Source organism: Eleutherodactylus coqui, chromosome 2, assembly GCF_035609145.1.
Source record: "Eleutherodactylus coqui strain aEleCoq1 chromosome 2, aEleCoq1.hap1, whole genome shotgun sequence".
Lineage (NCBI taxonomy): Eukaryota > Metazoa > Chordata > Amphibia > Anura > Eleutherodactylidae > Eleutherodactylus > Eleutherodactylus coqui.
The window spans coordinates 72,451,548-72,466,553 of NC_089838.1; the positions used below are offsets into that span (position 1 = coordinate 72,451,548).

The 15,006-nt window shown below is 40.4% G+C and overlaps 1 protein-coding gene across 8 annotated transcripts in view; it reads right to left on the reverse strand.

Moving 5' to 3' along the window:
* The window catches only part of TENM2 (teneurin transmembrane protein 2), a 1,550,877-nt gene that overhangs the window by 93,022 nt on the left and 1,442,849 nt on the right, over nucleotides 1-15,006 (reverse strand). For all 8 annotated transcript variants that reach the window (XM_066591118.1, XM_066591117.1, XM_066591116.1 and 5 more), the window contains 3 exons: nucleotides 10,771-10,890; nucleotides 9,260-9,521; nucleotides 1,982-2,249 (listed from right to left, as the gene is read on the reverse strand). In XM_066591118.1, coding sequence (XP_066447215.1) covers nucleotides 1,982-2,249; nucleotides 9,260-9,521; nucleotides 10,771-10,890 — 650 coding nt within the window. The remainder of the gene's footprint in view (nucleotides 1-1,981; nucleotides 2,250-9,259; nucleotides 9,522-10,770; nucleotides 10,891-15,006) is intronic.

A 15,006-nucleotide genomic window follows, 5' to 3' on the forward strand; every position in this document is an offset into this window, starting at 1 on the left:
AGTAATTTGGAGATGCTCTCTCCCCAAAGGTCTTAAGTGGAATTTCACAATAATATTTGTTAACATTGTTGGCTTGAAAAGTGCCATAAATGGCTCGGCTGTGTGTGTGGTTAGAAAATTAGATGTGAATAAAAGACTAATAGGAATGCTTTTAATGATTAGAGAAGTGATTAAACATTCTTGTCTGTACTTGAAAATTTTCCAGTGCACATTTTGTTTCATACTGGAATTGTCAGTAGAGATGAGTGAGCACGCTCGGATAAAGCAGTTACTCGAGCAAGCATCGCTCTTCTCGAGTAACTACTTACTGGTTTGAGCTTGTTCAAGGGGGCAGCGGGGGGAGTGATAGAGAGAAAGATCTCTCTCTCACTCTCCCCTCACTATCCCCCGCCACTCACCCCCGCATCCCCCCCGTCCCCCCCGAGCACGTTCGGACCAGTAAGCAGTTACTCGAGAAGAGCGATGCTTGCTCCAGTAACTGCTCTATTCGAGCATGCTCCCTCATCTCTAATTGTCAGGCAACAAAAATCTCCCAGAAGAGTTAAACTGAATATATACCAGGGATTTCAGCCATTTTCTGATCAATTTGTAAGTTTCCCGGTTGTTATGTGAAGATTGTCATTTTGAACTACAATACCAGAAGTCAAGATAAAAAAAATCGGCAAATGATCTCAGTCTTGAGTATTGCCAATATGGCCGTTCCAAGCAATCGCCATTGACTGCAACTCAAAAACAAGTAAAAAAAAAAAAAAACCCACACACCAGATCTAGTCTTCCACAAATTTGTCAGTGATGCTGACATGGAATAAAGTCGTCCAGTGACAAGTTGTCAAAATTTGCAATTGTGGATGACAACAATCGCTAGTGTATGGCTAGCTATAGTTAAAATCAATCTACAAGTAATATGTATAATTCAAAAATAGCAAACTATAATAGTGCCAAAAGTGAAAATTCCAAAGGTCATCTGATTAGTCTTCATTCATATCATGAAGACTATAATACGTAAAGTAGGATAAACCTTAATTGCTACTGCAACTTACACAAATGTGATGAGCTATATTAGGAAATTCAAGCCAACCAATGCTGTCTAAAGGAAACTGATATTGAGCTAACAATATCCATGACCTATTTAAGTGAACCTGGTTTCCTCTCTGTTTTATTACAAAAGATATCAGCAGCAGTTTCCTCTGCTTTTTTTTTGCCTTGGAACAGAACAGAATTATCACAAGGCATGTCATGATGTGTAACTGGCTGCATGTATAGCTGCACACAGTAGGTTCCGGTTATAGATTCATGCATGGTCTCTGCATGATGTAAGGAACTGATTTAACCTTCTACTATAATCGAAACGGACATTTGATTTTACAACTGAGGTTAACAGCAAAAGTATTAGAATTCTACTAACAAAATTGAACTTTCTACAGGGTGGCCTAAAAATGCATCCACACACTTCAAGAAGGATTATCTACGCTCTATATTAAAAGCCAATTGGAATTACAGTGGCACCATGTTGTGCTAATTACTAAAGTGGTAAAGACACCATGTGTCTATCCGGAGAGTCAAATAAAATGGCAGAGGCCTGCTTGACAATCCATGTGGATGCTATAACCAATGTTGTAGGTCAACTAAATCAGAAGTGTCTGGATGTTAATGGTGACCACTCTGAGCATCTCATATGATTACAGAAGTCAAATATGACTAACAGCTATCCTGAGATCTATATAAAACTAGTTCTAAAGCTTTTATGCAGATATTTTTTATGTTGAAGTGTGTATACAATTTTGGGACACCCTATATAAACTGTATAAGTGGAATCCGACTTGCTACAATAGATATATAAGAAAATATGGACAAGTAATGATATTGTAATTGTATTGTAATTACAGATTACTGGGCCTACAGAAAAAGCAAAATGTTGCTTTTTACTATTGAGCTCTTCTCCATGTTGGTAAGACTCCATTCCTCCAGTGGTAGCACATACCTACGGCATCTGACAGTCCATAAACTTTTTGGCCATATGCATCATTTTTATCCCAAACAAATGTGTAGGCTAAATTTGGTGATGCCTGGAAAGTCTTCTGGAATAGGTGTCCTTCCACTGCCACCATCAAATGAACTTTAATAAGGTTAAGAGGAACAGTTGACTGAGTCATAGTGATCTTCAGCAATGACTTGTATCCTGGAGTTCGAGAACTCAGATAACAAAGCCTTAGGTTTGAGCCTGGCATCTCTATCTCTTCATGGAGAACCTAAAACATGAAGACATTTTAAATCAATTTCACAAACCAATAAAGCACAGTGCAGACAGGATGATTATCTTAAAGGGGTTGTCCCGCGGCAGCAAGTGGGTCTATACACTTCTGTATGGCCATATTAATGCACTTTGTAATGTACATTGTGCATTAATTATGAGCCATACAGAAGTTATAAAAAGTTTTTCACTTACCTGCTCCGCTGCTGGCGTCCTTGTCTCCATGGAGCCCGCCTAATTTTCGCCGTCTAAAATGGTCGAATGGCCAAATTAGACGTGCTTGCGCAGTCCGGGTCTTCTGCTTTCTTCAATGGGGCTCCGTGTAGCTCCGTGTAGCTCCGCCCCGTCACGTGCCGATTCCAGCCAATCAGGAGGCTGGAATCGGCAATGGACCGCACAGAAGAGCTGCGGTCCACGGAGGAAGAGGATCCCGGCGGCCATCTTCAGCTGGTAAGTATAGAAGTCACCGGAGCGTGGGGATTAAGGTAAGCGCTGAGCGGTTTTTTTTTACGTCCCTGCATCGGGGTTGTCTCGCGCCGAACGGGGGGGGGGGGGGTTGAAAAAAAAAACCCGTTTCGGCGCGGGACAACCCCTTTAACTGCCTACTCTACTGTTATTCTAAAAACATTCATCCCATATAATAACTGACGTTTTACTTAGTTTACAGTGGTGTCATGTCTTGACCAGGCATTCATGGAATCCACTAGACTTAACAATAATACTGTTTAAGGCTGGATTCACACCAGCGCCATTGTTTTCCCTTGTTGAGTTCCATCGTAGGAGCCAAATAATGGCAGTGTCCAAAGTATCCCATTCAATATAATGAGGTCCGTCAGGGTTCTGAACTACACTTTGCTATTTTTACAGTGCGCTGTGCTATTTTGTCCAGCATTTTGTGCTAGATCTGGACCGAAGGTTTCAAATTGGGACTCCATCACAGATGTAAACACAGACAATACTGTATATAAATAAAAGCAATGTTTTTACCTATTATACTGGATTTATTATTAAATGTTTTCTTTAGATTAAATTAAAGAAACTAAACTAAAGAATTCATTAAAACAAGGTTAAAAAAGATGGAGGATAGGTGACCGGATAATAAACTGGGTAATGGCCTTGTATAGTAACCCCACGGCACAGGTTCGGGTGAACGGGAAACTCTCCGGGCCAATCAATATTAAAAATGGTACGAGACAGGGATGCCCGCTCTCCCCAACACTGTATGTACTGGTCATGGAGTCATTGGCCAACGCAATTAGAGCAAATAAGGAAGTACAGGGATATACAGTAGCCCGGAACGAACACAAAGTAGCATCCTTTGCGGACGACCTCCTAGTATACATTACAAATCCCAAAAAAGCCATACCTGCCGTCCTAGGAGAATTTGACAGATATAGTCAGGTTAGCAATTTTAAAATCAATCTCCACAAGTCAGATATATTAAATATTACACTACCAACTATGGAGGTCAATCAGTATAGGTCGCAGTTCCCCCTAAACTGGAGAGAGGACCACATCAAGTACCTGGGAGTGATCCTGTCTCCTGACCCGGGAAAACTTTATGAGCTGAATTTTGAACCTATTTGTTCTAAGCTGGTGAGAGACTTTGAGAGATGGAGACCATTAAATCTCTCCTGGTTTGGCAGGATAAATACCATCAAGATGAATGCTCTCCCCAGACTTCTATACCTATTTCAAACGCTGCCCATTCAAATCCCAAGAAACTACTTTATTAAATTGAGAAAGGCGGTAACACGTTTTATCTGGGGGGGCCACAGACCCCGCCTGAGCTACAGACTACTCACTCAACGGAAAGAAAAAGGAGGAGCGGGACTACCTGATTTAACCCTATACTACAGAGCTGCGATCGGCAAGCTGGTTCTGGATCTGGTCCATGGAGAGCCATCTAAACAGTGGGTTGAAATGGAGCAGTACCCAGTACCAGGAAGGATTCGGGGACTTTTTTGGTTAAAGGGAGGTCTGGGGCGACGAGGCGTGGGAGTCTCCCCCTTGATGGCTTCAATATTAAAAATATGGGATAACTTTGCACAGCGACACCATCTAGTAGCAATACCAGGCCCACTAACTCCCCTTATGGGGAACCCGGATTTCCCTCAGGGATTACCATTACTAGATAGAATGGGCTTACAAACACCTAGAGTAATGGATCTGGTAGGGGAAGAAGGTCTATTACCACTGAGCACACTCCTAGGGCAGGGGGGCCTTATGGCAGGCGCGTGGTTCCAGTACATGCAGATAGGCCACTTTATCAGAGCTCTGGGACCAATATCGGATCTGACCGCATTGCCCACGCCCTTCGAGGCGCTCTGTGAGGGGCCTCGACGGACGAAAGGGGAGATCTCCGCTGTCTACAACATCCTGGTCACTGGGGAGGACAGGGACGCAGTGAGGAGGATCCAGAGATCCTGGGAAAGGGAGCTGGGTCGACCTGTGACAGAGGAGGACTGGGAGAAGGCATGGCAAATGACACATAAGATGTCAGTATCAGGGAACCACCAAGAGATGAATTATAAACTCATAACTAGGTGGTACCGTACGCCAGCAAGACTGGCCAAAATCTTCCCAGGGCTCTCGGACATGTGCTGGAGATGCCTGAGGGAGAGGGGTACGCTCACTCATATATGGTGGTCTTGCCCCCAACTCTCTGAACTATGGTCGGAAATTGAAGGATTATACAATTCCCTGAACAGGGGAGCCATATCCTTGACGCCAGAAATGGTTCTACTATCGATATTACCAGGATCCATGAGTACTAATAAGACTAATATTCTAAGGTTTTTTCTTCAAGCCATGAGAACGGTGATTCCTAGATACTGGAGGTCACAGGACCCCCCGACACGCCTGAATTGGGTGACAACGATGGATGAGATTAGCCGGATGGAGGAGATGAGGGCCAGAGACGACACCCAATATACATCCTATCACGCCACTTGGGAGGTTTGGTTGACATTTCGTAAATCTACTACGTTTGGCCATTGGTTGGCAAATGGATTTATATCTCAATAATAACCGGGGCGGGGCGGCCGGGCGGCGCGGGCAGGAGGCACAATGCTTATTCTTTTTCCTCTCTATCTCCTTTTCGTCTTTATATTCTCTTTTTCTTTCGTTTCTCTTTCCTTCTGCTTTCCCCACTCTCCCCATCTACTACCCCCCCCCTTTTTTTCCTTCTTTAAACTCTCACACCTAGTTCCACACCTACCCATGTGGTGCTACTACCCCTGACTGGGGCAACATTGACATTTATATAGTCAGTAGCATTGTTCGGGAACGGATATTCCCATTACTCGTTAATTTGTCATAATGAATGGGATCATTACACAGATTTAGAATGTTGAACTAAGAAAATTTAGAGACATCTTGAGGAAATACTCTATTGAATGCAAAAATATTCCATTTACCAAATTGTTGTTTAAGACATTATTATGAACATATTACAGATACGAATAATTTGGAGAACAATGTTTTAATATAATTTGTTATGCACAAGTCTCTAATAAAAGACATTTTGAATAAAAAAAAGATGGAGGAAATTAAAGGACTTTTCCGAGTTTATAAAAAATATAGAAAAGTACATAGATGTGTCTGAATATTCACCAGAGTTCAGGAGTGCTCTGTGCAGTACAGCTATTCGCATACTGCCAGGGCTTGTTGTTAAATAGATTACCAATGTAAAGGACTACAGTTCCCATAATCCTTCACTCTCCCGACATTGTCTCTCTTCACAGCTGCTTTGATTGCTTTTCTATTACAAGGTGTAAGTACAGCTTCATTTACACGCAACAATTATAGCTCAAAATTCGTTAAAATGATGGCATATGAGCAATAATCGTTGTGTGTAAATGCTACCATTGTTCACTCCTTGGCTGATCAATGATTTTAAGGTGAGCTTAAAATCCATCCTTCAGTAAGAAAGTAAATAACAGGGTCTCACGCTGTATTCTGCAGGGGAGCAGCTGATTTCTTTGTTTTCGCAGGGGCTGTCAGCTGAATACAAAGAAGCTGATTGCAGAGCTCAGACCACCTGCTGAGTTCTGCAAGCAGCTCCTAGAGGCTCATTTACATGCAAATGAAGACAAAGTGCTATGGACATTAGTGTCCATTAGTACTTTATGCAAAATGATCACTAGAACTGTCAATCTTTCAATTGTTTGAAAGATTATCTTTGTGTGTAAATGAGCCTTTAGTGCTGTAATTAATCACTGAACAACACACCGAGACACTGGATCTGTTCCTTTATTCTGCAGATATGTTGTTTGCTACCCAGCATGGGAAACATTCCCCTTTCCCAGACAGGGAGAGATTGGGGTGGTTCAAGAAGGACTGAAAACAGTAGGTAGTCGAGGTGTGTAATGTGTAAAAGGGGAGAGTAGAGGATGTTGTGGTCATTAAGTGCCTACATGTATGGCTTACAGAGGCATCCCAGCTATAGACACTACATTGGTAGATACATATTACGGCAATTAAACAACTTGTGCACAATTTTTAAAGGTCAGAACCCCCTTTAATAACTATAACAATTGTAATCCATAAAGCAGATGTGTCTCCTTTGATGTTCTATCTGAATGCAGAACAGGATGCAGAGGGAAAGGCTGAGCTCAGGAATACTGCATATAGTTTTTATAGAGAAAGCCTGCAAGTAGTGCCTTCCCTCTATATATCTCTGATTGATAGAGCTTATTGTATACATACTTCTATAGAACAAGCTGGGAAATCAAGATATTTCAGACATCTGGTTTCAGGGCACTCTGTTCTGTATTGACAAGAGCCAGGAACCCCAAAGCAGTGAAGATAATGTAATTAGAAATAAGCCTTATATATGGGCTACTATGGCAATAGAAGGTTATGCTCAAGAAGAAGCTGGTCTAAAAGTGAAACTCGAGTCGGATGAAAGCTGGGTTTTGGGAGAGCTTCGCTATTGTTATTGCCATCTGTGAGTACTGTATAAGCATCTTTACAATGCCTTCTTAGTTGTCTTGTAATCAGGAAAAGATGGTCTGCTAAATTGTATCACAGATGTGTTGATGCTTAAAGAGAATGTATCACCTATAATTTTTTTTACTAATTAAAACGAGATAGTGAAACATTTTCCACTTCTCTAATCTGTTTTTATTTTCGGATTTCACTCTGTTGTTTGTACATGACTGCAGGAATGGGGATCTTGCTTTTCCTGTAGAGATTCTTTAAAGCAGCCTCAAGGGCCATTCATACAATGGACAGTTGGGGACCCATTGACTTCTATGAGACACTGTTATAGACATGCTCTGCGATCTGTGCGGAGCTGCAGGAGGGGGAGTAGATAAATCGTGACTATCACCTATTGTGAATAGTGGATCCTGTGTTATCTATATACTTTCATTGTAATCCTGATTGGGATCATATAGAGATGACTGTTGAAGAGCTTTCCCTACAGATCAGGCAGTGTCAGGCTATTACTAGGGTCTTTTTACACAACACAATTGTTGAGTGCTTAAGCACCCGACAGTCATTCCAAAGATTATCGCTCCTGTGCTTTCACACAGGAGTGATTATTGCTCTCTGAATGGAGGTGGAGTGCGCCAGAGATCTTTTCTGGCTACCCGCCACCATACCGAGGCCAATTAGTGTTTGTTTTGTATACCTGCATCAAATGAACAATGAATGATAAGTGAATGAATTATTGTTCAAGGTGCAATCGTTGGCTGGGTTTACAACTGAATAATTATCGTTCAGTTTCGCACAATCCAACAATTAAATGAATGATAATTGCTCCAGGGCTCAATGGTTAGTGTGGAATATGCATGATTTTGGGATTTTTTAATAACATAGATTGGGTTACTGAAAATTAAACAACGCACCAAAAATTATGTTTACCATAAAAATTTGATTTATACAATAAGTCATATTCTAATGATACATTCCTAATTCATTAATACTGAATAAGATGATGTGAACTGTCATCTTTCCTTAACCCTTTCCAATCCACTGTCTGACGTCTGAAGACATTCTGATTGAAGCCTGTGCAGCTCTGATGTCGGGAGACGTCCGGCGGGGTATTCTTACTGTATACTGCCTGGCACTCTGTTGTCGGGGAGGGGGGGCTCACCAGCATGTCCCATAACACAGTACTGGCTCAAGCCAGCAGATGGTGCCATTGTATAATGGCAGAAAGAGAAAGCCCCCTAGGAAACCCTGAATACAAAATTGGATTGCAAAGGGTTAAGGATCAGAGGTAAGAGGTCGCATCGGGTTGATTTGCATTTTGTGAAGTAGAATAATTATTTGTTTATTTTAGTGCAAAATCTGTGATGGGTCCCAACTATCATGTCCTTCTGGTCTCTTCAAATGAATCATAAAGATCTTTCAAGTGACCACAATCTCGGCATCCCCTGCTGTATACAGTAGTTTTGTCCATGCCCATGGGAACAAAATATAATTTTTTATCAACAGCATTTCTACAGTAATCTGTAGATTTGCTGATTTTCCTTATGATACAGAATAGCAGAAACCATTTCATGTGCTTCCAGTATTATATTTTTGTGCATATTATTCATTGGCTTGTATCTTTATTTTCACACAGTAAAAACCATCATGGTAAAATTACTCTGCATCTATAAAGAAAAGTTATTATACAGTTAGGAAATGTTGTGCATCACTTCATAATGTACTGGTTAGGATAAATGATAAACATGAATTACAAAAGAATAGATCTTTTCTCTTATTATGTGTTTGTGACTTTTTGTACTAACCCCTTAGCACTTTAAGGTTTAATGTATCTTTGGGAAATGCAATTCTGCGGAGATTACATTGTATTGCAAACCTCGAGCTGAACCTCCGCATCTCAAGCGGAATAAACAAGAATACGGTATTGTGATCCCTTTGAAACCATACAAGTAACTACTCTGAAATGGTACTTGGTTTGTTAAGTGTTTTGGTGTGCATTAGCATTGTATATTGTTCGGTTTTTACGTATGTGCTTTTTCAATTGATGAATTGATTCAGTTTGAGTACCTGTGTCTCTGGAACTATAGGGTTCCTCCGAGGTGAAGAACTGAAGAAGGTCGAAAGAGGTGAAGAAATAATAACTGGGTCTGGTCTCACAAAGCCACTCAGGTCGCAGCTAGGAATAGTGTTTTCCTCAGTCTTCATTGCCAGAGTGTCCATGGCATAAAAGCTGTTCCAAGGCAACCACACGGTTTTCTCCTGGCTGATGAAAGGGGCCCTCTCAAAGTGAAGCGTTAGAGAAGCTCCACCATTGGCGATTAAATCGAACCTACAAAACCATCACATAACACAATGGAGGTGTCATTTTTTTGGAACAATTGTCTAGCATTTAAAACTAAACTATAGCAATTTTTTTGTCTTTTTCCAATTGTTGAGCTTCGATGTTCTTCCTTTAAAAAAAAAAAACAAACCGCACTGCCGCACATCACAATGAAAATCCTGTCATTTCACTGAGTTGATTGAACATAATCTATATTTTGAATAAATTATCAGTGGTGTTATTATGAAAGTAGACAAGATGACAGGCAGCCACACCTCTTCTTTGGCAGAGCTCAGTCATGTAGCATGTACCTCTTAGTCCTAGAATCACATATTGTTCAATTTTACAAATCTACTTGCTTTTTTAGTGGAAATCTCTAGGATTTTTTTAACCTGTATTGAAACAAATGCTGTATAAACTCTTATTTTTGAACTTTTTTATTTTTATAAATGTGTACGGTTGTAGGCCTACTATGGTTTATTTGAATAATGTTCTCAAAGTGTAAGTGGACCTTGCACATATAGTAGCACCGTCCCGGCCTTTATACACAATACACACTCCATTAGTGCGCACAAAGCCGTTTTGCACAAAGGATGGTCACATTTCTGAATGCTTCTAGTAGAGATGAGCGAGTATACTCGCTAAGGCCCTTTACTCGAGCGAGTAGTGCCTTAGCCAAGTATCTCCCCGCTCGCCTCTAAAGATTTGGGGGCCACTGCGGGTGACAGGTTAGTTGCGGCGGGGAGCAGGGGGGAGAGAGGGAGAGAGAGATCTCCCCTCCGTTCCTCCCTGCTCTCCCCCGCCGCTCCTCGCCCCCCGCCGGACCCCGAATCTTTTGAGGCGAGCAGGGAGACACTCGGCTAAGGCACTACTCGCTCGAGTAAAGTGCCTTAGCGAGTATACTCGCTCATCTCTACTTCTAGTACCACGTTTTTGTCAGTTTTACCTGCTGATGATATGTGATGGTTAAAGAAGATCAATGATCCAGCCAAAGTGTCCCGATTTTATATTTATGGATTGCCTTCAACAAATTTTCATCTGTTTGTGACAATTTTCAATGGGAGCCCAGTATTCAGAAAGTTATGATCAATTAGTAGGTCCTACCTGTGCATTGGCCCTCAAAAATTCCCATTCAACCCTGATACAATATTTGCAACCTACTGTGATATTTCAAACTAAAAAATGTGTCATTCAGGTGCCTCCTGGCCCGAGCTGCCTAGCTACTATAACAAACATCACAAAACTTAATTCTACTTACGTGCCGTCTTGGCGTGTTATAGTATAACCATACTTTGGATATTTCACAAAAGACACATTGACTCCAACAAGAGGTGTTCCATCTCCGGTCATGACTTGTCCTCTTATTAAAGAGACAAGGCTAGAAAAAGAAAAAAAATCTTTGTCAGAAAATGTCAATGATAGAAAAGAAAACGAATGTAGCAAGATGAAAGCTCCACCTGTGTCATTATTAGGTGTGTGGACTTAACAGTCCAGAGTTGTCTGAGAACATTTACTGCAATTTCTACAGTATATGACAGACAATTGGACAAATTGAACAAATTACAGCCAGTCCGTCAGTTAGCAAGTTAAGGCAACAAAGAAAAAAAAAGATATTTCTCTAAGAACATGTTACAGTTTACATTATGTACATATGGGTTTAAAAATTTCTGTATAGTAAAAGTAGACTAAATAATATATTTAAGAGGTTTTTTGACTTTAGGATATAACCATTTGCAGATACCCCTTTTAAACTCTTTTGCCTTATTTATATTGATGGCACAGTAATGTGTTGTACATAAGCAACAGCAGTGATGACCGTAGAAAAAGTGAGTTTTTGTATAATGGGGCACCAAGCGACCCAGAAATATTATCTACAACCTAATGATAGGAACTCATGCACTCGCATCCCAGGAGGATAGTCTGCCATATAAAGAAAAGTTCTTAACCTCAACAAACAATTCTCTTTATATTATTATACAGTCCGGCTTGGCCACCTTTACTTAACCTGCAAGTTAATAGTTATCATTGAAACATAGAGAATAATGAGGTCTACCATGGCACATACATAACAAAGAGTAAGGTTAAGGAGATGTGGATGATATGGAACTAACTTTAAGGTCTTCAAGAATTTCAGCAATAGTCTTAAGGGGAATGTATCCATAGATTTATATGAATTGAAACCAGCTGATGAAGCATTCCATTTTTATGATTTAACATTTTTAATACTATATACTGTACATGATTGTGAGGGCTTCATCTTGCATGAGTTACAGTTAATAGCTATGAAAACCTTTGTGTTTAAAAATCAATACTCAGATATCTTACTAAGTCCCTACGGTAAAAAATGATGCACTCAGCTGTTTTTTTTTTGCATTGAGTTTTCTTTCTCATGCATTAAGATAACCTAATACTTAGTTTGCAGGCTCTCCTACATTCAGGTTTTTGACTTAGGAGTGTTCCCAGCACGAATCAGCTGGTCTCTCTCATGAATGCACACTAGCTAACCTCCTCCTCCCCTTCCCTCTTTCAGAGGATGTGTAGCATAACCATGCCCACTCAATACTACACAGCTATCTCTCACCCTCTCTCTGAGTAGCTGCTGGTCCTGTTCCCCCTCACTATTGATAATAGCATAATATACAATTACAGTGCTCTGTAATAGAAGCTTTCTCTGCTCCACCATTCCCTAGCACTGTCATACAGCACTTTGTGCAGGGAGGCAGAGGTGGTGAGCTGTGACCATCACCTATTGTGAATGGTGGATCCTAATACATGTATACATACAACCATGTCTTACAGCATAACACCTCATCACAGAACCTAGATGCAGAGCTAGTGACAGACATGAAATGTAATGAATTTAGATCACACAACCTACAATAATATTGGCTTTCACCATTTTCGTTTTTACAAGACTCTTTGCATTTAACTCAGACTCTAAATGAACAACTACAGATGTAATAAGAGTAAATTTGTATTGCAAACTCACTAATTTATGACAACCTGCTAAGTTACTTATACTTTTATGGAAACTACAGAAAACACACAAGAATCTTATCTCTTCTGTATCTACAAGGATCTATCATACACCATTGATATAGGCAGACACACAAAAAGCCGTAGAGGTAAGATAGCGGTAAGAGTATTTCAGTTTTGGCCATGCGAGAGTTGTGGACATCAATGACAAAGGCAGTTACAAATCATTGTCTCCACTAAATACATATATCCTGTATATAAGAAATGGTTCTGAAAGCTTTTTCTGGGGGTAAACAATCACACCGCTCTCCTTGGTGGCAGTGTTGCCTTTGCTATTGATTATATTGCTGCAATATAGCCTTTAGTCATTTTCTACCACTATAGTTTGAAAGCCATGTGTTTCTCTGTTTACATTTACTATAAAAACAGGCTTTCTTTGTAACGGCTAATAAAAGGCACATAGAGGAAAGCACTGCATCTTTCAAAGATGGCAAATTGGCAGGTAGGCCGCTTTGGAGCTGCATTTAATAGTTTAAAGGTAATTCTGTACAAGCAAGTGCTTCTTGACACCGAAAAACTCCTGGACTGGCTCCCAGGCTTAAAACAAAAAGATCAAAATGACCTGTGCCACGCCGCAGATAATGGAATCCTGCCACCGTCTGGAAATCAATCTTACACAGTTAGTGTCTCTCCCTGTCTTACCATTACCTACTGCCCGTCAGTCAATCCCAGAGACGAAATACAAGTACAAGCTAAGCAGTCGTGTACTAATTGTAATCACAGGGCTAATTCTGCAATGTGCCAGTTATCTATAGGTATGGGGGCATTTCCGCCTCCTTTAAGTGGCAATTAAGTAGGAATATTATATCACTGCCAAAAACTAAGGCTTTAACTTCCCTTTATTCTATCTTCTCACATGATGTTCTGGGAATGCTTTGCAGTTTTCTCTGCCGAAATGAAAACTATCAATTTGTATTTCTTTCTTTAGCAACTTAAGTAGAACTTGATGGTGGAGGAAAGTGTACTGTCAAGCTATTACCAGCTTTAACAGGTCTTAATGGTCTCTGGGGGCCTGACTGATCTCAATTGACCTTGTAGCTCAGATTGACAGTTCAAAAGCCCCAGCAGGATGTCTCATAGCCACAATAAACTCAATCTAGCTAAGCCATTTGTCTCAGTAATACAGTAAAATAAACACGGTCAATTCTCTCTCTGCTGATACTGCTTAGTACCGGCAATAAACCATAACAACAGTATTCATGGTAATATTCCAACGCCTATGGGATATTCCACAGTCTTCTTTGTTACACCAATTACATGATGTCACATACAATAGCAAACATGGTTGATACAGTGAGTACAGTGGTCCTTCTATATAGACCCTCCATGATGTATACCTCCATGCAGTATACTCACAAGAAAATGATTTACACTAGATACCATACTAGTCAATCAAACTGTACTATTATTATGTGATGTATAGAAAATGAGCTGTCCCCTTGTCCGTAATGATTACTGTATGGTGAAACGGCGTAACTGAAAAAACAACAATGGATTTCCTATGGGAAACCCAGAGGCAACCCAGAGACTATCTCTGCAGTCACTTTGTGATGCTCAAATTAACTGCATTGCAGAATACTAGAACATGTACACTACCAGTGAAAACTAGAAACATTGAGGTGTTCTATAATTTATTTCTGATATTAACACAGTTCGAGCCCAGCAGATAACATGAAATGGTTCAAAAGTAAGTTAAAAACATAAAAGTATTATTAAATTGTAACCTGAAATGCAACAATAGTCTGAATTCAGGATTTCAACCAGAGGACTTATTTCAAGGAACACATCAAGGACAGTTGCTCTGCAGCACAGAAAGCATATTATGGTTTGAAATTGGATGCAAACTATTCGGGTGTCAGATTACTTTCAAACCGTCTCATTCTATACATCCAGTGTTGGTATAGACTGCATTACAGTCAGTACAGTTTTATATACCATCAAAAGACTCTTGGAAAGTGGAGGACATTCTGACAGGCAGTGGTGTAGCAACAGGGATCACAGGGGTTGCAATCGCACTCAGGTGCATTAGCTATCGGAAGCCCAAGGCTCCCTTCACCACTAACATTGCTGGGCTTTGCTCCACAGGTATAAGTTTTTTATCCTCTTTTGCAACTTCTAACTTGAGGTAACTATAAGCAGGTAGGCTTCAAAGAATGGAATGGCCTGCACAGTCTCCAGACTTAAATCCCATTCAGCTTGTTTGGAATTAACTGGACAGAATGGTGAAAGCAAAGCAACTGACAAGTGCAGCACATTTGTAGGAACTTCTGCAACAATGTTGAGAAGAAATGTCTGAACAATATCTGAATGCAACTGTAAAAAGAATGCCTCGATTGTGTAAAGCTGTTATATCAGATAGAGGTGACTACTTTGTTTCACTAAATAAAATCTAGGTTTTTGACTTTTCAAAGTTAATCCATTATTTTTATTCATCTTAAAGGAAATTTGTCCCCTACTT